Source organism: Macaca thibetana, chromosome 15, assembly GCF_024542745.1.
Source record: "Macaca thibetana thibetana isolate TM-01 chromosome 15, ASM2454274v1, whole genome shotgun sequence".
NCBI lineage: Eukaryota > Metazoa > Chordata > Mammalia > Primates > Cercopithecidae > Macaca > Macaca thibetana.
The window spans coordinates 753,182-780,147 of NC_065592.1; the positions used below are offsets into that span (position 1 = coordinate 753,182).

At 51.7% G+C, this 26,966-nt stretch overlaps 1 protein-coding gene and 1 long non-coding RNA gene across 5 annotated transcripts; one reads left to right on the forward strand and one right to left on the reverse strand.

Annotated features, from left to right (window-relative positions):
- Nucleotides 1-3,020: 3,020 nt before the first annotated feature.
- Nucleotides 3,021-22,684, reverse strand: LOC126937148 (uncharacterized). 2 transcript variants are annotated; one of them, XR_007719645.1, is made up of 4 exons: nt 22,505-22,684; nt 11,792-12,196; nt 5,865-8,469; nt 3,021-4,999 (listed from the first exon to the last, which is right to left on the reverse strand). It is a non-coding gene; the product is annotated as an uncharacterized LOC126937148 (long non-coding RNA). The 2 variants fall into 2 exon arrangements; XR_007719646.1 differs by having other exon boundaries at nt 4,139-4,999; nt 5,865-5,962.
- Nucleotides 22,685-23,338: 654 nt separating this feature from the next.
- Nucleotides 23,339-26,108, forward strand: BRD3OS (BRD3 opposite strand). Of its 3 annotated transcripts, none has more exons than XM_050760497.1 (3): nt 23,339-23,543; nt 23,843-24,088; nt 24,206-26,108. In XM_050760497.1, the coding sequence occupies exon 3, from the start codon at nt 24,767-24,769 to the stop codon at nt 25,019-25,021; it is 255 nt and encodes an 84-aa protein (XP_050616454.1). In that variant the 5' UTR covers nt 23,339-23,543; nt 23,843-24,088; nt 24,206-24,766; the 3' UTR covers nt 25,022-26,108. The 3 variants fall into 3 exon arrangements, with proteins under 3 accessions (XP_050616454.1, XP_050616456.1, XP_050616455.1); XM_050760499.1 differs by having other exon boundaries at nt 23,339-23,534; XM_050760498.1 differs by lacking the exon at nt 23,843-24,088.
- Nucleotides 26,109-26,966: the final 858 nt, after the last annotated feature.

The following is a 26,966-nucleotide window of genomic DNA, read 5'->3' on the forward strand; positions in this document are numbered from 1 at the left end:
TGTGTTTTGTTTGTTTGTTTGCTTGTTTTGAGATGAAGTCTCGCTCAGTCGCCCAGGCTGGAGTGCAGTGGTGCCATCTCGGCTCACTGCAACCTCCGCCTCCCAGGCTCACGCCATTCTCCTGCCTCAGCCTCCCGAGTTGCTGGGACTACAGGTACCTGCCATCATGCCTGGCTAATTTTTTTTTTTTTTTTTTTTTTTTTAGTAGAGATGGGGTTTCACCATGTTAGCCAGGATGGTCTCGATCTCCTGACCTCGTGATCCACCCGCCTCGGCCTCCCAAAGTGCTGGGATTACAGGCGTGAGCCACCGTGCCCAGCCGTAACTGTGATTTTTAAATGCAATATATTCTTTCACGGAAGCCACAGATGCGTTAATCTGATCCAAAAGCAGCTTATAAAAGGCAATGTAATCGAAGGCTGGACATGGTGGCCCATGCCTGTAATCCCAGCACTTTGGGAGGCTGAGGTGGGCGGATTCCTTGAGTCCAGGAGCTCAAGACCAGCCTGGGCAACATGGTGAAACGCTGTCTCCACCAAAATGCAAAAATTAGCCTGGCATGGTGGTGCACGCCTATAGTCCCAGCTACTTGGGAGGCTGAGGTGAGAGGATCACTTGAGCCCAGGAGGCAGAGGTTGCATCGAGTCGAGATCGTACCACTGCACTCCAGCGTGGGTGAGAGAGTGACACCCCATCTCAAAAAAATTTAAAAAATAAAAATAAAAGGCAATATAATCTTATTTATTGACTTGTGGTATATTTTAACACTATCGCTATGTGAACTAACCTTATACTACATAAGATTGCACTTACATCGCACATTGTCACTTTCAAGTCGTTATATTTTAACAGCATTTATAGTTGCAGTAACCAATCCTGTGTCTTGAATCTGAGTGGCTGGCCTAGGTGATAGTCACCTCCTTTAAGCCCCAAGCCACTCCATCACTTCTAGTCACTGTTACTGTATTGAGTGGTCCAACATAAAAACCAACTCGCCAAGCACATTGGTGAGCTGCCCAAGGTCACCCAGCAACACAGGAAAAAGCCAAGTCCAAACGCCAGGCCTTATTGATGCCTGTGTGTACCCCCAAATAGATGCTGCTGCTTAAAAGGCTTTCCATGCCTAGAACTTTCTGCTGTCCCTTGATGCACTGATTTGGGTGTGGAGGTGATGAGGGAGGGAAAATGATCTGATGTCTAGAACACACGGATACTGAGTCAGCAACAGAGCGCAGTGCTTGGAACCCACATGCACACACCCCCCACCATGGTACCGAAATGAGCCCTTAGTACAGGCAGGAGTAGCAGGGCTGAGGAACGGGAGCCAAAGGGTCCGAGTCTGACTTAAAGGAGGGAAGGGCAGCTGGAAGTGTCTCCACACATCCTGGAGGTCCTGGAATCCTGGTGACTCTTGGATCCTCGGGGTCCCAGAGAGGAGACCTTTGGAGGAATGAGTGGGTAAACAGGTGGCCGCCCTTGTGTGGGCAGCGTGGCTGGGCTTCTCCTCTGGCTTCTCTGCCCAGACAGTCACTCACACCATGAGTGATGCTCCACCTACCACTCAGCACGTCCTCCCTGTACCCAGGCCCTGAGCCAGGACCAGCCACACCCTAGGAGGTGAGGACTGTCATCCTACTGTGCTACAGATGAGGTCGGCTCACATAGCTTGAGTGACTCGGCCAAGGTTATGCAACTGGCAGAGTTCACATTCGAACTCAGGTCCACCTTCTCCCATGCCTCTAGCTGAGGTTTGCTTTTGTTTTCTGCTGACAAATAATGATTTCAATGGCAGTGGCACAAGACAATCTGAGTCCACAACCGGCCCCGCGCCCCCCTCCGGGGTTTCTGCAGAGCTGCCCTCATCAAATTGGTGTCCTCATTCGCTGGGCAGCCCCAGGGTCTGGACTGAACAGGAATACGTGTCCCTTAGCGTGTTACATGCCACAGTGGAAGCGCTTGAGAGTTTACCTCTCACTCAAGACTGTTTCTTTCCATACCGGCCTCCCCAGAGAACCACCATGCAGCCAGACTGGGCACTTTCTCAGTCCAGTTTTCCCCAACAAAACACCAAACCTGCTGCAGTCTCAGTACTTTTCATCAAAAGGTCCAAGACTCAGGGGACCCTTGTTCCACAGCCAGCATCCCAGGGATAGATTGAAGCTTCTTCAAAGGAGCTCCACCCAAGGTTGGAGTCTGTCCATCACCCCTCCACCTGTCCCTCCATCCATCCCATATCTTGTTATCCACTCTTCCATTCATCCATCTCTCAACCCATCCTTCCATCCATGCCACATTCCCCCACTCATCCCTCCATCCATCTCTCCTTCCATCCATCCCTCCCACATTCTTCCACCCATTCCTCCATCCATCCCTCCCACATTCCTCCGCCCATCCCTCCATCCATCCTTCCATCCATCCCACATCCCTCCGCCCATCCCTCCCTCCATCCATCCCACATCCCTCCACCCATCCCTCCCTCTATCCATTCCTCCCTCCATCCATCCCTCCCTCCATCCATCTCTCCCTCCACCAATCCCTCCACCCATCTCTCCTACATCCTTCCATCCCTCCCCATCTATCCCTCAACCCATCCTTCCATCCATTCTTCCACCTATCCCTCCCTCCATCCATCCCTCCCTCCATCCATCCCTCTACTCATCCTTCCACCCATCCCTCCACCCTTCCACCAACCCATTCCTCCACTCTTCCCTCCATCTATCCCTCCCTCCATCCATCCCTCCACCCATCCTTCCATTAATTCTTCCACCCATCCCTCCTATATCCCTCTATCCTTCTCCCATCCCTCAACCCATCTCTCCATCCATTACTCTCCCATCCGTCCCTCAACCCACCCCTCCATTCATCCCTTCCTCCATCTATCCCTCCACCCATTCTTCCAGCCATCCATTCCTCCAGCCATCCCTCCATCCATTCACCCATCCATCTCTCTATTCATCCCTCCATCCATTAAATTCATCCCTCCACCCCTCCCCCATCCATCCCTCCACTCATCCCTGTGTTCGTGCCTCTGTGTGTCCCTCTCACATCCCTCCACCCATCCTTCCATCCTCCATATAGAGAATACTGACTGAGCACTGGCTTTGTTCATGAGGAAGGGCAAGTGAATGTTTTGACTCTTCCCAAGACCACGGGATAAAGGAATTATTCTCATGTCCAAACCACATGAATGCACACATTGTGCAAATTCCATTTGTAGCTACATCATGCAAATTCAGCTGTCACAATTTCCTGGGAAATTATAGGTGTAGAAAAAGACCATCTGGCCCACCATCGAGTCAGAGTATGCCTGACTGAATTATTGGGTGGGGGCTTTTAGATTTTGTTTGAAAGGGCAAAATATAGATTTTTTTTACTTCTTGTTCAACTTTCAAAATTAAGTCAAATACCATAATCCATGGAACGTACCCTAACCTGAAATCTCTGAAATCTTACTGCCAAATGGCCATTGTTTGGACACCTTCTAGTGACTATTTAGGAGACCAGGGGAAGTTTTCGGTGAGCACTGCCTTGAGTCTTTGAGCTCATGAGTTCAGGGTCACCTAATCAAGGCTTTAAGGAAGGGTAGAACAGTCTTCCCTCTGTGAACGTGAATGGACTTCATGCACGTGTAGGCTGGAGGCTGGGCAGCGTGTTGGGTGGACTTGGGATCTCTGCCGGAGCCCTCTCATCACAGCCCAGCCGGCCAACCCAATGCTAGAGAGGAAGGCGAGGCCCAGTCCAGCTAGGAGGATGAGCCAAGCCCCACATGACCGGCTGTGAGTTATGGGCATGGGTTATGAGTTATGTGATGCGAGGGGGAGGCTGGGGAGCCTCCCCAATGTGTTCCTTGGCAGGCTCAGCCTGCCGAACTCTGGAAGCTTTGGCTCTTATTGAAAGGGAGGCAGCACACCCTGGTGTTAGGAAGACACGCCCAAGGGACACCGGGCTTTGAGCCTGCCCATGCCCTTAATGGAGTTCAATGCCACCCTGTCCTGGGCCCCTCCAGCTGTCCTCTAGCCACAGCACCTCCTGAGGGGCAGTAAGGACACTGCCAAGGAGACATGGCCACCCCTACCCTGCTAGACAGCACCCCTGCCAGACCACAGTTCACGTAATCCAACTCTGGGCCATTTCTGCCACCCCCAAAAGAGACCCCGTATCCCTTAGCTGCCCTCCTCAACCCTGCCCACCCTCAGCCATGGCAACCACTAAGCTGCTTCCTGTCTCTATGGATTTGCCTATTCGGGACAATTCATCTCAGTGAAATCAGCCAACGTGTGGCCTTTTGTGCCTGGCTTCTTCCCTCCAGCTCGATGCCAACTTCCCCATTCACCACGAACGTGCACCAGGAAGGACTTCATTCCTATTCATGGCTGACAAATAATTCATTGTAAGTGGAATCAACTTTAGTAATACACTGTATTTGACCCAGTATATTTGAAATATTATCATTTCAATACGTAATCAATGTAGAAACTTATTAGAGAGACGTTTGACCTTCTTTTTTCTCACCAAGTTTCAAAATCCAGCATGTGGTTTGCTCTGATAGCATATTTCAGTTTGAACCCTAAATTTTCATCAGATCCATTTGATATGTATTTAGGTTTCACAGAATTCACAGCTGAAAAAGTAGATTTGCATACCCGAATTGTTTCAGATAAACTTAGAAGTTTGCCAAAAATGGAATTGAGTATCAATTTTTAAATTAATTAAAATTATAGGCCAGGCATAGTGGCTCACACCTGTAATCTCAGCACTTTGGGAGGCTGAGGCAGGATTGCTTGAGGCCAGGAGTTTGAGCCCAGCATGGGCAACACAGTGAGACCCCATTTCTACAATTTTTTTGTTTTAAATTAGCCAAGCATGGTGGCACACACCTGTGGTCCCAGCTACTCAGGAGGCTGAGGGGGGAGGATCGTTTGAGCCCAGGAGGTCGAGGCTGCAGCAAGCAATGTTTATATCACTGCACTTTCACCTGGGAGACAGAGCAAGACCCTGTCTGAAAAAACAAAAAACAAATTAGATAAAGGTTCAGTTCCTCAGTCAGACAAGCCTCATTACAAGAGCTCAGAAGCCACACATGCCTGGTGGCCACTGATGTCTTGAACTTGGGCTTAGGTCTGCCTGCCTGAAGCCTGGCTCTGCCCACACCAGCATGACCTTCTGTCTCCTCTCCCATGAGTGGCCATATTGCAATCTGCCCCACCCGTGGCCATGGGGGTTCTGGGAGAGCAGGGATGTAAACAGTTCTGCACTGAGGCTGACCCCTATATCAATACAAGAACTCAAGGATCTCTACTCAAGAGACTCTTCTCCTCCATCAGCTCAGACCTGGGCCAGCTTTGCCTGTCTCTGGGAGACTCAACAAAAGGAGGTCTTGGAGGCTGCTCAGATGTACACACATACATGTGCACGTGCACGTGTGTATGCTGGGAACTGGGGAGAAAGTGTGGGGTGATACTTCCCCAAGAATTGGCCAAGCCTTTCTGGGCTCTTTTCTCCATCTGACCCCCATCCCCACCTGCAGGAAGAATGACCCCTTTAAATCTGATCATGTCCCCTGCTGCTCAAAGCCCACCTTTGTGTCTACATAAAACCTTGCACACCTGTATTTATAGCAGCATTGTTCAAAACAGCCAAAATGCTGAAACAACCCAAAAGTCCAACAAAACAAAACAAGAGGCCGGGCGCAGTGGCTCACGCCTATAATCCCAGCACTTTGGGAGGCCGAAGCGGGTGGATCACCTGAGGTCAGGAGTTCAAGACCAGCCTGGCCAACATGGTGAAACCCCATCTGTACTAAAAATACACACACACACACACAAACAAAACAATAATCATTAGCCAGGCATGGTGGCAGTCACCTGTAATCCTAGCTACTTGGGAGGCTGAGGCAGGAGAATTGCTTGAACCTGGGAGGCAGAGGTTGCAGTAAGCCGAGATCGCACCACTGTACTCCAGCCTGGCAACAAGAGTGAAAAGAAAGCAAACAAAAAACAAAACATAGATAAACATATGATGGAATGTTACTCAGCCTTAAAAACGAATGAAGTTTTCTGATCCATGCTACAACATGGATGCATTCGAAATTTTGTGTTCAGTGAAAGAAGCCAGACACAAAGGCTACACGTTGTATGATTCCATTTCTATGAAATGTCCAGAACAGGCAAATCCAGAGAGACAGAAAGTAGATTGTGAGGGGCTAGGGGGTGGGAGGGGCTGCCAGGAGGTGGGGATGGGGAGTAACTGCTCATGGGTACAAGGGTTGGGGAGTGATGAAAATGTTATAAAATTGATGGTGGCGATGGCTGCACAACTCTATGAATATACAAAGAACCGCTGAATTGTACACTGAATTGTATAGGTGGATTGTACAGTATGCGAATTATATTTCAATAAAGCTGCTTGCTATATTTCAAAACAAAACAACAATCTTGGGCCCCCCTGCCCTCTGAGCACATCCAGCCTCCTGGTCATGATTCTCCAGGCCCTCTGCACCCCTCACAGCCCTCTCTAATTTATGCCACTCTCTAGACCCACCCCAAATTCTACACTCCTCTTGCTCTTGAAATTCTCTTCACACCCAGCTGTGTCTGGCTTTGCCCAGCAGTGGGCCCATGGGAGGCTGGTCCCCCAGGAAATGTATATGTCTCCTAAAACACAGCTCAGCCATCTTTTCCCTCAGGGACCATCTCCTGGCCTCCCCAGTGCTCTCTGTACCTTGCTTAGAGGTCCTGCAATGTCTACCTGGGTGTGGGGTGGTCTCCTGTGGGCTTGGCCTGTGGGTTTACCTCCTTTGTGTCTTCCCAGCACCCAGAACAGGGTCTAGCATGTCTCTGGGCCACAGAGGCTGCCACCGTGGCCTCTTGCCTCCTGGGGAGGTCTCAGAGGTCCCGGAGGGCGCTGTGTTGTTTCTGAGCACAACTGGTGGGAGTTCAACCAGAATGAGTTCATTCTCCCATCCATCCATCCATCCACCTACCCATCCATCTACCCATCCACCCATCCATCCACCCATCCATCCATCCCTCTACCCATCTGCCCATCCATCATTCCATCCTCCCACCCATCCATCCACCCAGCCCTCCATCTATCCATCCACCCCCTACCCATCCACTCATCCATCCATCATCCATCCATTCATCCACCCATTTATCCACCCATCTACCCATCCACCCATGTGTCTATCCATCTACCCATCTATCCATCCACCATCCATCTGTACATCCATCCATCCATCCATCCATCCATCTGTACATTTATCCATCCATCCACCCTGTGCAAGGCCTGGGGAGATGCAGAGTCAGTCTAGGATTGTCACAGTGTCAGGAGGGAGGTGTCAGATGTGTCTGAGAAACAGAGGCTGCCGCCCTGGCCTCTTGTCTGCTAGGGAGGTCCCAGGGGTCCTAGAGGGTGCTGTGTTGTTTCTGAGCAGAGTTAGACACCTGCAGATGCCCTGAGCCCCCTCCTATCCCACTGCACACCCCGAGCTTCATGCTGATGGTGTGTGGCAATTGTGCTGAACCTGGCAGAGGTCCCCAAGGCAAGTGTCCTCCCAGGGTCCCCAGGCTCAGCCTGGCTCCAAAGGAGTGAGTTTTGCTGCTGGGGCCATGGTGAATTTCTTGGCTGCATCCTGTGGAAGAATTTGAAGGTCCAATTGCAGCTTCTGTGAGGCCCGGGGTGGGCTCAGGCTGGAGATGTTGATCTCAGACCCCAGTGGTGGCTGTGGCACATCCAGGATGGGAGGGGCCGGTAAGAATTGCCTCCTGAGACTGGAAACCCCTTGAGAAGAACCCCAAGGTCTGGCCTCCCCAGCCTCTCACACATGCTCGGGGCTGACTGTAGGAGAGCTGGGGGCTTCCCCAAGTGGGGGCTCCACCCAGTCACTCTGAGGTCCTGGGCAGGCCAGTCAAACCTCTGGCCTCTGGGTGAAATGGGCACAGCAGGTACCCAGGGCCCTGAGATGGCTGCATGCCCAGCGCTGAGGACAGCTGACCCAATCCCGGCTCAGGGCCCATACAGTCGCCTCCAGGGTCCTAGTTCGGAGCTCCATGCTCGCCTGCCATGACGCTAGGAAGTCCCTCCCATAGCCATCTCCACTTCCCTGAATGGTCCAAGCTCCCACGGGCTTAGGCTTACTCGGCAGAGGGTGGACCCACTTCTCTCAAACACCGGTGGGGCCGCCCAGGGTCTCAGCGCCCCTGCCACGAAGAGGGCGGGCAATGGGGAGGTGGATGTTCAGCCCCTGCATGTCATCTGCAGCCTGGACAGTTTCCCTCTGTGTCTGTCGCCAGGAACCTTTGGCCCAGAGTGCGGCCCAGCTGGCCTGGCTCCTCCCAGGCCCGGCTGCCTCAGACGTGAGCTTGGAGGTGGCCACTCTGAGACCTCTGCTCACACCCTCTCCACTGCCACCTGGACATGGGGCCGTCCCACGGCGACAGGCACATGCACCAAGACAGGCGTGTCCTCCTGCGGAACATTTAACTTGAGTCGCACCAGGCACTGCGTTATTATTTTTCCTCCCCCCACCCACGGTTTCCCTTCTCTGTCCCTGCAGAGCCAAAACACAGGTCACGGTTGTCATGATCTGTCCGCCTCGGCATCCCAGAGCGTCATGAACCCGGCCAGCTTTCTACCCAGGTGCTGATCACTGATGCTGTTATTGTGCTTGGAACAGGCCTTTGTCAATGGCCGCCATCCCCACATACCCACGCCCAACTGTGTCCCCGCCCTCCTGCTACCGTGGCCCGAGAGGGTCAAGCCGCGCTGTCAGCCGCGCCCCAGGAGGCAACTGCTGGCTTCGTGGCCCCACCGCCTCTTCTCCAGGTGGAATGGACCCTGCTATGCCCCAAGAGCCAGTGGCGTCCTGCCCCCTCCCCTCTCCTCCCACCACTTGGTGCCTGGAGGAACCCAAGGACGCTGACCCCTGCATGCTATTACGGGCTGGATCACCTTAAGGAACCCCATTGCCGAGGGCAGGTGGGCACTGAGAGTCCCTAGCACAAGGGAGCAATCATTAAAACCTTCCCCAGTGGAGAGCTGGGATGAGATGCCCATGGGAGGGAACATACTGGCGGGTGCGACGCCTCAGACTTTCGAGCAGTGGGGGTTCATCCTTAGACGAGTGGCCGTGGATGGCTGTTGCAGGGAGCCCTGAATGCACTGAGGAAAGCCAGCGAGCAGCTGAGGGCCATTCATCAGCCTTTCAGGGGAGGCAGGAAAGCCAGAGGACCTCTTTGGCAGCTTCTGTAAAGAGGCTTTCAGGCCGGGCGCGGTGGCTCACGCCTGTAATCCCAGCACTTTGGGAGGCCGAGACGGGTGGATCACGAGGTCAGGAGATCGAGACCATCCTGGCTAACACGGTGAAACCCCGTCTCCACTAAAAAATACAAAAAACTAGCCAGGCGAAGTGGCGGGCGCCTGTAGTCCCAGCTACTCGGGAGGCTGAGGCGGGAGAATGGCGTGAACCTGGGAGGCGGAGCTTGCAGTGAGCTGAGATCCGGCCACGGCACTCCAGCCTGGGCCACAGAGCAAGACTCCGTCTCAAAAAAAAAAAAAAAAAAAAAAAAAAAAAAAGAAGCTTTCAGCTCTGGTGGCTGCCAGAGAGAAAAAGCTGAGATCCGGCCCAGCCCGAGCTGAGGAGCTCCAGAGAAGAGCAGATGCACAAGCTTAGCAAGTCTTCTTGGTCAACAGCAGGACCCTGACTGGGACCCAGTGTGGCCACAGACTCAGGTCAGGGACACCTAAGGCAACACACCTGAAAGTCATACTCCTTACGACCCCTCTGAAACCTCTGGGCCTGGCCCAGTGTAGGGGCTCACACCTGTAATCCCAACACTTTGGGAAGCCAGGCGGGCAGATCACCTGAGGTCAGGAGTTTGAGACCAGCCTGGCCAACATGGTGAAACCCCGTCTCTACTAAAACTACCAAAAAAAAAAAAAATACCTGGGCGTGGTGGTGCCCGCCTGTAGTCCCAGCTACCTGGGAGACTGAGGCAGGAGAATCGCTTGAACCTGGGAGGCAGAAGTTGCAGTGAGCCAAGATGGACCACTGCACTCTAGCCTAGGTGATAGAGGGAGACTCTGTCTCAAAAAAAAAAGAAAAGAGAAAAAAAAAGAAACCTCTGAGCCTGTTAGAGGCTGGCCTGGGCCCCTTGCTGGAAGCTGCCCGAGGCCCCTTCCTAGATGCAGTGCCACAGGTCAGCTTCAGGCAGACAGCACCTTGGGCTATTGGTCTGTTCTCTAAACTAAAATTTAGGAATCATAGCTTTTCTTTTCTTTCTTTTTCTTTTTCTTTCTTTCTTTTTTTTTTTTTTTTTTTTTGAGACAGAGTCTTGCTCTGTTGCCCAGGCTGGAGTGCAGTAGCAGGATCTCAGCTCACTGCAACTTCTGCCTCCTGGGTTCAAGTGATTCTCCTGCCTCAGCCTCCCAAAGTGCTGGGATTACAGGCGTGAGTCACTGCGCCCGGGCTTTTTTTTTTTTTTTTTTAAGACAGGGACTCACTCTGTTGCCCAGGCTGGAGTGCAGTGGCATGATCACAACTCACTGCAGCCTTGGCCTCCTGGGCTCAAGCAATCCTCCTACCTCAGCCTCCCTAGTAGTTGGGACTACCGGCACACTCAGCTATTTTTTTAGGTTTTGTTTTTGGTTTTGGTACTTGGATTTTGTAGAGACAGGGTTTTGCCATGTTCCCAGGCTGGTCTTGAACTTCTGGGCTCAAGCCATATGCTCACCATGGCTTCCCAAAATGCTGGGATTACAGGCATGAGCCATGGCATCTGGACTTATTCTCATTCTTGAAGAGCTGTTTCAAAAGTATCCCACACCATAGACATGGCCATTGAATTCTTTTTGGGGCGCCATCTGGAACCCCAGAGACTTTCACTGGGCTCCTCCTCCCAGGGGACCCCAGGAGACCACCCTTCGTCCCATTCCCTGAGACAAGCAGTATCTTCGTTGCTTTTTGCCACAGCCTGGCCAGATAGACAATCCCAGATTCTCCCCATTTTTTTCTGCACCAATTTCTGCATTAGGGTTTGCGGTGGGTTGAATGGTGGACTCCCAAAATATACGTCCACATCACATCCCTGAAACCTGTTCGTGTGACCTTGTTTAGATAAAGGGTCCTTGCAGATGTAACTAACTAAGTATATCATCCCTGATTATCTGAGTAGGCCCTAAATCCAATGATGTGTCCTTGTTAGAGATAAACAGAGGAGAGACAGACAGAAGAGAGGGATGCTCAGTGACCACAGAGGCAGAGACTGGAGTGATGCCAAGGAAGGCCAAACATTGCTGGCAGCCTCCTGAAGCCAAGAGAGAGGCACGGAACAAAATACCCCCAGAGCCTCTGGAGTCGGGGGAGCCCTGCCAACCCCTTAATTCCAAGCTTTTGACTGCCAGAATGGGAGAATAAATATGTCACTGGAAGTCACCAAGTTTGTGACATTTTTTTTTTTTTTTTTGAGACGGAGTCTGGCTCTGTCGCCCAGGCTGGGGTGCAGTGGCTGGATCTCAGCTCACTGCAAGCTCCGCCTCCTGGGTTTACGCCATTCTCCTGCCTCAGCCTCCCGAGTAGCTGGGATTACAGGCGCCCGCCACCTTGCCCAGCTAGTTTTTTGTATTTTTTAGTAGAGACGGGGTTTCACCGTGTTAGCCAGGATGGTCTCGATCTCTTGACCTCGTGATCCACCCGTCTCGGCCTCCCAAAGTGCTGGGATTACAGGCTTGAGCCACCGCGCCCGGCCGACATTTGTTACGTAGCCCCAGAAAGCCAACACGGAGCTCTTACCTGCGAGTCAAAGGATCCAACCCCCTACGAACAGATGAGGAAAGAATATCAGTAGCTCATGGTATCTCTAGGAAGCTCACAAGCCCAGGCTTGGAAATGGGCAGGAGCCATGGAGCCTGGAGAGCAACAGGGAACACAAGCCAGTCCAGAAGCCCCTGCAAGCGTCCCGAGGCCAAGACAGCCGGATGGAGGCCACCACCCAGCCACAGAAACCAGACGGTGCTGCTGTTGCCACATACTACTTCTTAGAAAGGACTCACGAAAGGGCCAGGCGCAGGGGTGCACACCTGTTACCCAAGCACTTTGGGAGGCTGAGGCTCACTTGAGCTGAGGAGGTTGAGACTGCAGTGAGCTGTGATTGCACCACTGCACTCCAGCTTGGGTGACAGAACGAGACCCTGTCCCCTAAAAAAGAAAAGAAAAAAAGAAAGGAGTCACTCCGAATAGCACACATTCAAGAGGAGAAGGCTTAGGCTGCAATTTTTTTTTTTTTTTTTTTTTTTGAGATAGAGTCTCGCTCTGTTGCCCAGGCTGGAGTGCAGTGGTGCGATCTCAGCTCACTGCAACCTCTGCCTCCCAGGTTCAAGCAATCCTCCTACCTCAGCCTCCTGAGTAGCTGGGATTACAGGCGCCCGCCACCACACCCGGCTAATTTTTGTAATTTTAGTAGAGACGGGGTTTCACCGTGTTGGCCAGGCTGGTCTCAAACTCCTGACCTCAGTGATCCACCCACCTCGACCTCCCAAGCCACCACACCCAGCCTGTTTTGTATTTGTTTGGAGATAGGGTCTCACTCTGTCCCCCAGGCTGGAGTACGGTGGTGTCATCATAGCTCCCTGAAAACTTGACTCCCAGGCCTTGACCTCCAGGTGGTCCTCCTGCCTCAGCCTCCTGAGTAGCCAGGACTACAGGTGTGCAATACCGCCCTTGGCTTAGGCTGCAGTTTTGACGAGAGAAGTGTCAAGGCATTTGGCGTGTTTAAATCCAAAGCAGTCCATCCTCTAGCCATGAATTGTTTATATTCCTTGCACATGCAGAGTACACTCACTGCTCCCCGCAAAGCCGCATCTATCACGGCCTCCTGCTCTGGTGACGTAATGAGGTCCAGGTGCAAATGAGAGGCCTCAGTGCAGTTTACCGGTTACAGTTCCTCTCCATTGCGGACCGAAGACTAAGAGGCCGACTGTCTGCCCCACACCCAGTGACTACACACCCAGTGGACACAGGACAGGCTGCTGTAGACCCTCCAGTTCGAAGAGTGGGAATACAGGCCCAGGGGAGTGCACAGCAGCCCCCCAAGTCCATCTTTTCTCAAAGCCAGCGGGGCACTTTGCCACTTCCTTCGTGCAGGCTCCAGGAATGATTCCTCATGGCTCTTGGCACGAATTATTTTTCCTTCCTGTAACTGTGACACGGTGTCCCGCACAACATGGCGTCGAGTGGTATCGGAGGGCTGTGTTGTGTTTGTTGTTGAGCCTAACCTCATCCCTGCCTTAGAAGCTTGGAGGGAAAAGGTCTCTTTTCATTCCGTGCCTTCTCTATCCCATTGGGGCCAACCTGGCTGTGTTGATCCTAGTCCAATTCTCTCAAAATCTTTGTAGGAAGTGGGGTAAGTGACTGGGATCAATGAAAAAGCCATCAAGTTCACTGTTCCTAATGACCATCAGCCATTCTTTCTGAATCACTGTTCCTCAGGTGGAACAGTCATTCCTGTGAATTTCCTGAGCTGCCAAAAAAATTTTACTCTGACGATTTTTGCGCATTTTTAAATGTGCCTTTATGAAGGGGCAGAATTGGGAGTTCCTTGCTCCACAATTTTTGCTGAGAGCCTTGAGCAAGTCACGATTAACTTTTTAAAAACTGCTTTATTGGCCGGGCGCGGTGGCTCACGCCTGTAATCCCAGCACTTTGGGAAGCCGAGGTGGGTGGGTCACCTGAGGTCAGGAGTTCAAGACCAGCCTGGCCAGCAAATTTGCTGGGCGTACTGGCACGTGCCTGTAATCCCAGATACTCAGGAGGCCGAAGCAGGAGAATTGCTTGAATCTGGCAGGTGGAGGCTGCAGTGAGCCGAGATTGTGCCATTGCACTCCAACCTGGGCAACATAAAGGAAACTCAAAAGCAAAAACAAAAACAAAACAACAAACCAAAAACTGCCTTATTGAGATATAATTCACATACCATAAGATTCACTTATTTAAACTGTATAATCCAAAGCTTCCTAGTATATTCACAGACCTGTGCAACCATCACCCAATCGAAGTTTAGCAGATTTTCATCTGTCTAAAAGAAACCCCGTTCCTATTAGCCATGACTCTCCATTCTCCCCCACCCCACCCAACCCCAGCCTCTGGCAACCGCAAATCCACTGCCTGTCTCTCCGAATGTGCCTGCTCCAGACAGTTCACGGAAACGGAGTCATACAATCTACGTACTTTGTGTACACTGTTCTCAGGTTCACTGGTGTGTTCCAGCCCTTCACTTCTTCCTAATCCCTGGATAGTATTGCCTGCATGCATCCACACTGACTCTTGAGCAGTTGCAAATGTCTGGCTGGATGGTTCAGGATTTGGAAAGGAATGGATTGGGATCAAGGTGTCTGGCAGTTCTGGGACCAAGTACCAGATGGATGGCTGTGGGGACTGCTGTGCTGGGCCAGTGTCTCTGAGGCCAGTTCGCTTCAGAGGGGCTCAGATTTCCATAGCTGCCCCCTCTGCAGATACCATCAGCCTCTTTTCCTCCACCAAGGAATTCAAGGATGGTTCCTCTGATTTGGAAAATGACACTACCACCTGGCAACTTGGTGTCCTCATTCCACTGCATCAAAACACCGATAAGCAGGGCCAGGCACGGTGGCTCACGCCTATAATCCCAACACTTTGGGAGGCCAGGGCAGGAAGATTGCTTGAGTCCAGGAGTTCGAGACCAACCTGGGCAACATGGACAAACCCTGTCACTACAAAAACAAAATTAAATAAAAAATTGCTGGGTATGGTGGTGCACGCCTGCAGTCCCAGCTACTAGGGAGGCTGAGGCAGGAGGATCATCTGAGCCCAGGAGGTGGAAGCAGCAGTGAGTTGTGATTGAACCACTGTACTCCAGCCTGGGCAACAAAGCAAGACCCTGTCTCAAAAACAAAACAAAACCAAGAAGTATGTGTCTTTACCAGCTGGGATGATTGATGCCTAATGCCAAGTTCAAAGGGAGTCGCGGCTCTACACTGAGGCTCAGGATATGCGGGAGCCCAGGGGATTTTCTGACGTGTGTTTTAGCATTTCTACCCAACAGTAGAGGCCAGTAGAAAGCTACAGCAACTGAACACAAACATATAAAGGGCAGGGTAATCGCGGGTTCATGCCCCTGGGGAACGAAGGCGTAAGTCAGCCTGCTGGCTAAAGAACCCTCAGCAGCCGAGATGCTGCTGGCTGGTGCAGGAACCCTGGCAATGCCCACTGCATAATACACTGTGGCCTCAGGACTGTGATATGCTATGGTCTCGGGACTGGTTGCAGGAACAAGGTTTTTAACAGCTCCGTAGATTCCCTTACCTGTTAAGTGCATGTATGTTTGGATCTAGCTATTCCTTTTTTTTTTTAAGATGGGGTCAGGCCTGGCGCAGTGGCTCAAGCCTGTAATCCCAGCACTTTGGGAGGCCGAGACGGGCGGATCACGAGGTCAGGAGATCGAGACCATCCTGGCTAACACAGTGAAACCCCGTCTCTATTAAGAAATACAAAAAACTAGCCGGGCGAGGTGGCGGGCGCCTGTAGTCCCAGCTACTCGGGAGGCTGAGGCCGGAGAATGGCGTGAACCTGGGAGGCGGAGCTTGCAGTGAGCTGAGATCCGGCCACTGCACTCCAGCCTGGGTGACAGAGCGAGACTCCATCTCAAAAAAAAAAAAAAAAAAAAAAAGATGGGGTCTTGCTCCCCTCCCCCAAGCTGGAGTGCACTGGCGTGATCATGGCTCACTGCAGCCTCAAACTCCCAGGCTCAATGATCCGCCCACCTCAGCCTCCTGAGTAGCTGGGACCACAGGTGTGTGCCACAACACCTGGCTAATTTTGGTTTTTGGTAGAGATGGCACCATGTTACCCAAGCTGGTCTCAACCTCCTGGATTCAGGTGATGCACACGCCTTGGCCTCCCAAAGTGCTGGGATTATAGGTCTGAGCCACCACACCCAGTCGAAACCTATTCTTAAATTAAGAAAGTTTTTGTTCTTAAGATATCGGGACCGGGCACAGTGGCTCAATTCTGTAATCCCAGCACTTTGGGAGGCCGAGACGGGCGGATCACGAGGTCAGGAGATCGAGACCATCCTGGCTAACACAGTGAAACCCCGTCTCTACTAAAAAATACAAAAAACTAGCCGGGTGAGGTGGCGGGCGCCTGTAGTCCCAGCTACTCGGGAGGCTGAGGCAGGAGACTGGTGTGAACCCGGGAGGCGGAGCTTGCAGTGAGCTGAGATCCGGCCACTGTACTCTAGCCTGGGCGACAGAGCCAGACTCTGTCTCAAAAAAAAAAAAAAAAAAAAAAAAAGAGATATCGGGACATCGGCGTTTCCTAAAGTACTGGGTCTGTTTAGTTAGTAAGCATCATTAACTTGTTCCCTCAGCCATAAGAGTGCTTCACCTCCTGGGAATGTGACCCAGCAGGTCTCACTGTATTTTCCTCTCATTCAAGATGGAGTCACTCTGGTTTGGACACTTCTGGCAGCTCCATGGGGTCCCTCCTCTAAGCATCTAGGTTCTCATCATTCCAACCTCTTCCCTTTGTTCCTTATCCCTAGGGGCAGTGGTAGTCGCTTCCTGCAGGTGCTACCTTTACCTTTAGGATATTTTAGAGTTATTTTTTTCTTCTGAACTTAACAACTTTGTACTTAGCGAACAATTCCTTATATTTATTTCTCCCTGTTCAAATGATTGGTGTGGTTTCTCTCTTCCAAATAGACTCTGACTAATGTAAGTTCCATATCAATCATATGTATTGCAAATTTCTTCTCACGTTCTGTGGCTTTCTTTTTCACTCTTAAAAGGTATATTTTTAATAAGCTTTAAAAATCTTAGAAGAGTTTGTTTTACAGAAAAATTGCAAACATGGTACAGTATCCATATAGCCCCCAAACCAATTTTCTCTATTGTTGACATCTTACTTTGGTGTGGTCTGTGACAATTAATGAACCAATATTGATACATTATTAACTCAAGTGCATACTTTACTCAGATTTCTGTAGTTCGTATCTATCTTTTTAATTTAAATAGTGAGATTTAAATAGTGAGGTTTTCAATTCATAAACTTTCTCCATTTAAAGTTCTTGTGAAGTCCTGAATATTCCTAGGTATTTTTTTAATTTTTAATTTGTGTGGGTACATGGTAGATACATATACTTATGGAGTACATGAGATGTTTTGACGCAGGCAGGCAATGTGGAATAACCACACCATGGAGAATGGGGCATCCCTCCCCATTTCTAGGTATTTGATCTATTTTGAAATTATTGTAAATGGAATCTTTTTTTTTTTTTTTTTTTTTTTTGAGACAGAATTTTGCTCTTGTTGCCCAGGCTGGAGTACAATGGTGCAATCTTGGCTCACTGCAACCTCCTCCTCCTGGGTTCAAGCGATTCTCCTGCCTCAGCCTCCCAAGTAGCTGCAATTACAGGCATGCACCACCATGCTCAGCTAACTTTTTATATTTAGTAGAGATGGGGTTTCACCATGTTGGTCAGGCTGGTCTCGAACTGCCGACCTCAGGTGATTTGTCTGCCTTGGCCTCCCAAAGTACTGGGATTACAGGCATGAGCCACCACGCCTGGCCTGTAAATGGTATCTTTTAAAAATTTGTTTTCTGGCCGGGCGCGGTGGCTCACGCCTGTAATCCCAGCACTTTGGGAGGCCAAGGCGGGCGGATCACAAGGTCAGGAGATCGAGACCATCCTGGCTAACACTGTGAAACCCCGTCTCTACTAAAAATGCAAAAAATTAGCCGGGCGAGGCGGCAGGCGCCTGTAGTCCCAGCTACTCGGGAGGCTGAGGCAGGAGAATGGCGTGAACCCAGGAGGCAGAGCTTGCAGTGAGCCGAGATCGCGCCACTGCATTCCAGCCTGGGCGACTAAGCGAGACTCTGTCTCAAAAAAAAAAAAAAAATTTGTTTTCTGCTTTTTGCTGTCATTTAGAACAGTAGTTGATTCTGTAGATTAATTTTCCATCAAGCAACCTTGTGTCAACCTTGTTGATAAAAAAAAAAAAAAAGCTGTAAAATATTTTAAAAAGTTTATTCTGAGCCAATGAGTGACCATGGTCCAGAAAACAGTAATCATGTGAGCCACCGCACCCAGCCGATAATTCTTCTTCCAATGTGGCCTAGGGATGCCATAAGATTGGACCCCCCTGGCTGGGCGTGGTGGCTCATGCCTGTAATCCCAGCACTTTGGGAGGCCGAGGAGGGCAGATCACAGTCAGGAAATCAAGACCATCCTGGCTAACATGGTGAAACCCTGTCTCTACTAAAAAATTTTAAAAATTAGCTGGGTGTGGTGGCAGGCACCTGCAGTCCCAGCTACTCCGGAGGCTGAGGGAGGAGAATGGGGTGAACCCAGGAGGCAGAGCTTGCAGTGAGCTGAGATCGCGCCACTGCACTCCAGCCTGGGTGACAGAGACTCTGTATCAAAAAAAAAAAAAAAAAAAAGATTGGACCCCCGTGTATTAGACTCTCATTTAATTTCTCCTAAATCCAGGAAAGGCCTAGAAAGGAAAGGCCAGGCTCCTAATGGAGATGCTTTAGAGATGTAAATTTCCCCCACAGAAGACGGCTTTGCAGGGACATTCCAAAATAAGTCAAAGAAATATATTTGGGGGCTGGGCATGGTGGCTCACGCCTGTAATCCCAGCACTTTGGGAGGCTGAGGCTGGTGGATCACCTGAAGTCAGGAGTTCAGGATCAGCCTGACCAACATGGTGAAACCCCGTCTCTACTAAAAATACAAACATTAGCTGGGTGTGGAGGCATGCACCTGTAATCCCAGCTACTCGGGAGGCTGAGGCAGGGGAATTGCTTGAACCTGGGAGGTGGAGATTGCAGTGAGCCGAGATCATGCCACTGCACTCCAGCCTGGGTGACACAGCGAGACTCCATCTCAAAAAAAAAAAAAAGAAATACATTTTGGGGTAAAATATTTTCCTTTCCTTCAGGGTCTGCTATCTGTCATGTGATGCTATACAAGGGTCTGGTTAGAATTTAGTATCTTGTTGCCATAAAGAGTCTGTTTTGGCTGGGCGTGGTGGCTCACGCCTGTAATCCCAGTGCTTTGGGAGGCTGAGAAAGGTGGATCACTAGGTCAAGAGATTGAAACTATCCTGGCCAACATGGTGAAACCTCGTCTCTAGTAAAAATACAAAAATTAGCTGGGCATGGTGGTGGGCGCCTGTATTCCCAGCTACTCGGGAGGCTGAGGCAGGAGAATTGCTTGAACCCAGGAGGCAGAGGTTGCAGTGAGCCGAGGTCATGCCACTGCACTCTAGCCTGGCAATAGAGCATGACTCTGTCTCAAAAAACAAAACAAAACAAAAACTCTGTTTTGTCAATGTCACGACCTCTATTTTAATGATGCTGGTCAGTGGTGCCTAAATTCCAAAAGGGAGAGGGAAGAATGAGGCATGTCCAGCCTCCCTTCTTGTCACAGCCAGGAATGCTGTTTTTCAGGTTTCTCTGGGGTCCCCTTAGCCAAGAGGACGTCTGTTCAATCCATTGGGGGGGGCTTAGGATTTTATTTATTTGTTTTTTTTAATTTTTAAAGCCTTTTTTTTTTTTTTTTTTTTTGAGACAGAGTTTCACTCTTGTCGCCCAGGCTGGAGTGCAATGGCGTGATCTCAGCTCATTGCAAACTCCACCTCCCGGGTTCAAGCAATTCTCCTGTTCCAGCCTCCCAAGTAGCTGGGATTATAGGTGCCCACCACCACGCAGGCGGATGGATCACAAGGTCGGGAGTTTGAGACCAGCCTGACCAGCATGGTGGCACATGCCTGTGACCCTAGCTACTTGGGAGGCTGAGGCAAGAGAATTGCTTGAACCCAGGAGGTGGAGGTCGCAGTGAGCCGAGTCCAGTCTGGGCCACAGAGCGAGACTCCATCTCAAAAAAATCAAAACAAAACAAAACAAACAAACAAAACAACAACACAAAAACCCCAACTTTTTGTGTAAGAGCCAAAAATCAAAATCCAAAAAGTGAGGTTAGAAAATTGACTTACGCCGGGCGCGGTGGCTCAAGCCTGTAATCCCAGCACTTTGGGAGGCCGAGGCGGGCGGATCACAAGGTCAGGAGATCGAGACCACAAGTGAAACCCCGTCTCTACTAAAAATACAAAAAATTAGCCGGGCGCGGTGGCGGGCGCCTGTAGTCCTAGCTACTCAGGAGGCTGAGGCAGGAGAATGGCGTGAACCCAGGAGGCGGAGCTTGCCGTGAGCCGAGATCGCGCCACTGCACTCCAGCCTGGGCAACAGCGTGAGACTCCGTCTCAAAAAAAAAAAAAAAAAAGGAAAATTGACTTACCTCTAAGTTTTATGTATTGAGCTGAGTCAAAAACCAAAATCCAGAAAGTGAGGTTACAGAATTGACTTATCCTAAGTTTTATGTATTGAGCTATCAGCTATTTAGGTATTTGTGAACCGTCTTTGATTCAGAGGGTCTGAACACATTTTATCCCTCGAAACCAGCCCTTACAATCTCATGAGTTACCTCTTCTGCAATCGTCCCTGGGCCTAGAGGGAGGGTGCTTGATATCAAATCAGATTGGGGCCAATGGGATTTTAAGTCATTTTCAGACTCTGGAGATATCAGGTAGAAAGAGGGGGTAATCTTCGTTTTTTACTTAATTGTTGTAGCTATAAAATAGCTCAAAAGGAAGAACGGTTTTTTGACTCGGGAAAACAAAACATAAGTAATGTTTCGAACAGAAATATGAGTTCTATATAGTTTTGACAACAACAGGAAAAGGAAGCTTACAGGTAACTATTCAAATTATTTAGTTCAAGGCATAGAACAAATCATATTAACTCAGAGGCAAATTTTTTGTTTATTTTTTGAGATGGGGTCTCACTCTGTCACCCAAGCTGGAGTGCAATGGCACAATCTCAGCTCACTGCAGCCTCCGTCGCCTGGGTTCAAGAGATTCTCCTGCCTCAGTAGTAGCTGGGATTATGGACGCTTGCTGGGATTATGAGCGCTTGCCACCAAACTGGAGTAATTTTTTATATTTTTGGTAGAGACAGGGTTTCATCACGTTGGCCAGGCTGGTCTCGAACTCCTGACCTCAAGTGATCTGCCCGCCTAGGCCTCCCAAAGTGCTGGGATTACAGGTGTGAAAAACCACACCCCGACAGATAGAGGCAAAAGTGTTCAATGGGTCTTTGTATACACGCTTGTTCTTGTGTCTCTTGAAAGCAGTTTATCTTCAGTTGCTGTCTTTTCCCAGGTCGAAAGACTGAGAAATCACGTAAGATTTAAACGCTTTCAAATTTGTTGAAACTTATTTATGGTCCAGCACGCGATCAGTTTTGCTAAACGACCTGTGTAGGTACTTGTAAAGAAAGTGCGAGGCAGACACATCACAAGGTCGGGAGTTCGAGACTAGCCTGGCCAATATGGTGAAACCCTGTCTCTACTAAAAATACAAAAGTTAGCTGGGCATGGTGGCGGGCACCTGTAGTCTGAGGCAGGAGAATCGCTTGAACCTGGGGGGCGGAGGTTGCAGTGAGCTGAGATCGCACTACTGCACTCCAGCCTGGGTGACAGAGCAAGATTCCCTCTTAAAAAAAAAAAAAAAAAAAAAAGAATGTGCGTTCCACAACTGTGGGCTTAGTGCTCACACTAAGCATCCTCCTTGGATGTCTGCTATGCTCATTTTCTTTCTTTTCTTTTTTTTAGTGATGGGGTCTTGGTCTTTGGTCTCAGTTGGAGTGCAGTGGCATGATTATGGCTCACAGCAGCCTCGAACTCCTGGCTCAAGGGATCCTCCTGCCTCAGCCTCCCAAGTAGGTGGGACTCAGAGGTAAGCCACCACACCAGGCTCCATTATGCTAGTTTTGTTCATTGGCATTGGAGAAAACCATAAAATTAGGGGAAAGGGGTAGATACTAAGAGTGTTATTGGAGTATGATTGGAGGTGGAGTGAAAAAGGAAGTAGATCTTGCGTTCATGGGGCTGCTGAGGAGCCCAAATGAGCACTACAGAGGCCTGGCTTGGTTGGGTGAGATGGAGAAATTCAAGACCTATTTTTTTTTTTTTTTTTTTTGAGACGGAGTCTCGCTCTGTCACCCGGGCTGGAGTGCAGTGGCCGGATCTCAGCTCACTACAAGCTCCGCCTCCCGGGTTTACGCCATTCTCCTGCCTCAGCCTCCCGAGTAGCTGGGACTACAGGCGCCCGCCAACTCACCCGGCTAGTTTTTTGTATTTTTTAGTAGAGACGGGGTTTCACTGTGTTAGCCAGGATGGTCTCGATCTCCTGACCTCGTGATCCACCCGTCTCGGCCTCCCAAAGTGAAGACCTATTTTTGAGACAGTATGCCCAGACATTTAATTAATTAAAAACAATCGTATCCATTATTGGGAGTAAGAATGCTAATAGAAACAGTAACAGCAGTGGCAAAAGTAACTACACAAGCAGAATTGGAAAACCACCAAGATGGTAAGGCCATACAGTACAGCAGTGTCTTACTAACAGGGTTGTGGGCGTCCCCACTCCTCCTCTTCCTCCTCCTCCAGCTCCTCTTCCACGTCTTCCTCCAGCTCCTGCTCCTCTTTCTCTTCCAGTACCTCCTCAGCCCCTTCTCCTCTTCCAAACCCTCCTCCCTCCTCCGCTCCCAGCCCCTCCTCCTCCTCCAGCCCCTCCTCCTCCTCGCGCAGACCCTCCTCCTCCAGCCCCTCCTCCTCCAACCCTTCCTCCTCCTCGCGCAGACCCTCCTCCTCCAGCCCCTCCTCCTCCAAACCTCCTCCTCCTCGCGCAGACCCTCACCATCCAGCCCCTCCTCCTCCAACCCCTCCTCAAGCCCCTCCACCTCCAGCCCCTCCTCCTCCAGCCCCTCCTCCTCCAGCCCCTCCTCCTCCAGCCCCTCCTCCTCCAAACCTCCTCCTCCTCGCGCAGACCCTCACCATCCAGCCCCTCCTCCTCCAACCCCTCCTCAAGCCCCTCCACCTCCAGCCCCTCCTCCTCCAGCCCCTCCTCCTCCAACCCCTCCTCAAGCTCCTCCACCTCCAGCCCCTCCTCCTCCAGCCCCTCCTCCTCCAGCCCCTCCTCCTCCAGCCCCTCCTCCTCCAGCCCCTTCTCCTCCAGCTCTTCCTCCAACCCCTCCTCCTCCAGCCCCTCCTCCTCCAGCCCCTCCTCCTCCAGCCCTTCCTCCTCCAGCCCCTCCTTCTTCAGCCCCTTCTCCTCCAGCCCCTCCTCCTCCAGCCCCTCCTCCTCCAGCCCCTCCTCCTCCAGCCCCTTCTCCTTGTCCAGACCCTCACCATCCAGCCCCTCCTCCTCCAGCCCCACCTCCTCCTCTTCCAGTTCCTACTTGGGGCGGGCCCGGCCCGGCCTCCCGGAGCGATCGATGGCTCGGGCTCGTCGCACCCGCCTGCCCAGCCTCTGCGCTCGGCTCGCCAGGCCTGCGGCGCTACCATGGAGACACGGCCCCGCGGCCCCAGGCCCCGCCCTGGAAGCCCTGCAGCGCCTCGCCCCGCTGCCCGCGTCTCCGAGGCCCACGACACGCGGTGACTGGGGTGGGCGACGTGGGGGACCCGGGGATGCGGGCGGACGATAGGGGACTGGAGGATGGGGCGACCCAGAGCGCGTGGGGTCTGGGGCACGGGGATGGGGGCCGCGGGCCATGCGACTGGGGCCCCAGGGTGCGCGCAGGCGGGGGGGACGCGCAATGGGGGCTCGGGACGCTGAGGCTGACCCAGCGCGGGTATCCCAGGACGGGAGGTCCCTGACGCTGCGCAGCTGGGAGGGCGTTCGGGAGTGGGTTGCGATGCTTCCCTGTTCGTTTTCTCCTGACATCGTTTTTGTTTGGGTCCAGGGGCCTCCCGGGAGCTGGATGCTCGGAGCAGAAAGGCGGCCCTGGGGGCCCCTTCCGGTCCCGGGGCTGACGCCTGGCGGCGTCGCCGAGAACCCGCGCCCTTTCAAGCGCCGCTGGCTCCTGTTTCACAGATGGAGACCCTGAAGCCCCAACAAGCAGCCTCCCCAGCACCGCCCAGTGACTGAAAAAGCTGGCACTGGGCGCCCGTCTCACTCCCCACCCAGCTCCCAGGCTGCCCCACCCGACGTAAGTAGCTCGATCTAGGCCGCTGACCCCCAGACAGTTGATGCTGCGCTGTAGACTGCCGCCGCTGCCGGGGCGCTTGACTTCCCCTCGCCTGACTGCATGTTCGTTCCTTTGCAGCAGCATCTTTGGGGAGAGACGAGACCTGAACAGACGCTGGGGCCGGATCCCCAGGGTGGGTCAGAACAGCCGCTGCCCTGAAAGCCGGCTCGGACAGATGCGTGCAGGGCGTGCCACCGGAGCTCCTTGCAGCTTGCGTCTGGGGCCACCATGTCCCTTCCTCAGGGCGCTGGATCCATCTCTTCAAACTCAGTGGTCCAGGCCATGGTGGCAGAATCACCCCCCAGGGTGTGACGCCACGTCCTTATCAATTCCACACAGCTGCACCCGGAAGAGCTGTGGCTGGGCGCCGCTCTGACCTGTGTGCGGTCCCCTGAATGGGTCTCAGGTGTCTTCAGAATGGCGAGGCCGCCTCATTTCCTCGCCACACAACCCTCCTGAGGACGCTGCCTGCAAATGGGCTGAATTCCTAATTTCTACCATTCAGTTAAACGAGGGATCCTTAAACCCCAAAGCTGGGAAAGCTGTCCGTTAATTTAGTGCGAAGCCTGTGGCAGCTGTCCATTGTGGGCCATCTCAGAACAGCAGGATTCCCAGGAGTCCAGCAGGACAGGGGAGGGGATGAGTGGCCGCGTCCCCCTGGCAGAGAAGGCCTTGTCTGAAGGCTACGCCCGCCTCCGGTACAGGGACACCTCCTTGCTCATCTGGCAGCAGCAACAGCAGAAGTTGGAGTCTGTGCCTCCCGGGACATACCTGAGCAGGAGCCGAAGCATGTGGTACTCACAGTATGGAAATGAGGCCATCTTGGTCCGAGACAAAAACAAGCTCGAGGTCTCCAGGGACACAGGGCAGTCCAAGTTTTGCGCAATCATGTAATTCCCATGTGAGCACCTGAGCCCAGGACCACTCTTCGAGGAAAACAGACATGGGTTTCATTCAGTTGTCTTGATTTCTAATCCTTGCTGGAAGATTTTGAATAATGAATGTGAAGATCAAACCGTGGCGTAAGAACCCAAGCAGCACAGAATCTGCCCCCGAGTCCCTTAGCACAGCCGCGGTGTGACTGGTGCACAGGACACTTCCCCTCTAGAGTCCCCTCAGTTACTAGTCAGCTGTTTCGACATTCAAATTCTCCAGGTGCTGCTAGGGACAGCATAGGCCTGGGCACTGCTAGATGCTTGGTTTAACCAAGCCAAGAGTAACCCTCCCATCCCTGTTATAAACCACCTTTTCAAGTTTGTATAGGTTTTAAGTTTTTTGTTTTTAGCATAAATGGCGGAGTAGCAGCAGCATCTCACTGGGAGCTTTGTCGCACTTACATTTTGTTGTTTGCTTTTTGAGACAGGGTCTCACTCTGTTGCCCAGGCTGGACTGCAGTGGTACGATCACAGCTCACTGTAGGTTCGATCTCATGGGCTCAGGTGATCTTCCCAAACTCAGCTTCCCAGGTAGCTGTGGCTCCAGGCGAACTACTGTGTATAGAGACAGGGTTTCCCTATGTTGCCCAGGCTGGTCTTACACTCCTGGGCTCAAGCCTCCCATGGTGCTGGGATTACAGGCGTGGGCCACCGCACCAAGCCCGCATTTATATTTTGAGTTACCAAAATGATCGTCCTGTGTGAAGCATCATGGTAGCTTCCAAGCATTTGCGGCCCACCGGCCAGTGCCTCCAAAACACATTCAGGAAACCTGAGAGTTGTAAGTTGCACATGTGTGGCGTACAGTGATTTCCATGTAGTAACAGGGCTGAGCAAGGCAGGCTCTCCGTCAGACTTAAAGCATTCAGCCTCTGCCCCCAGGCCGCCACTGACGTGTTCACTGTCGCTGCCACAGCTGGCCACCTGTGTGTTCAGTCTCCATGAAGGATTCACCCTCTGCTCTGACATCTCCTTGGCTACACAAATGTGCAGGTGTCTCTTGTCAAAGCTAATTTTTCTTTTCTAAATAAACATCCTTTAATACACTGCTCCCCTTCCTCACGTTATTTTTATCCTTGTTCGTAATATGCTACTTGGCTTCCCATTTTTTATAGCAGTAATATCTAATTGATTGCTAAAAACTGCAATACAGAAAGGCATAAAGCAAAGCAAAAGTGCTCTCCCTGGGGAGAAGCTGGCTGGCAGCTGGGGGCGTGTCCCGTAGCTCCTCAGTGTGCGTACACGGTCACGTGATTCTGACGGCGTCCTCCTGTACCATGCCTCTTGTGTCTGCCATTTTCTTTCTTGCCCAACTGTACAGACTGGGCATTCACTTCATGCTTTTTTGTTTGTTTTTTTGAGACAGAGTCACTGTGTTGCCCAGGCTGGAGTGCAATGGTGCAATCTCAGCTCACTGCAACCTCTGCCTCCTGGGTTCAGGTGATTCTCCTGCCTCAGCCTCCTGAGTAGCTGGAATTACAGGTGCCTGCCACCACGCCCAGCTAATTTTTGTATTTTTAGTAGAGACAGGGTTTCACCATGTTGGCCAGGCTGGTTTCAACCTCCCAATCTCAGGTGATATGCCTGCCTCGGCCTCCCAAAGTACTGGGATTACAGGTGTGAGCCACCGCACCCGGCCCACTTCATGCTTTTAACCTCTGACTCGCAGCTCTCCCGTGAGTCCACAGATGGGCAGTGACAGCGTCGAAGTTGTCATCTGTGCAAACAGCATGTTCTGAATGTGCCTGTACTCGGTTCGTGCTTCTCTTTGCAGCTGTGCAAGTTCATTCGCAAACATCCTAGAAGTGGAACTGCTGGGTCAAAGTGCATTCCCCAAACGTCCTGCCAGAGGCCTGGTCGGCAGCAGCCTCCTGCACTGCCTGGGTCCTTTCTGAGAGATTCCT

What these genes read in the sequence shown, in the direction of transcription:
- BRD3OS (XM_050760497.1), top strand. Translation starts at nt 24,767, where the DNA reads ATGAGTGGCCGCGTCCCCCTGGCAGAGAAGGCCTTGTCTGAAGGCTAC.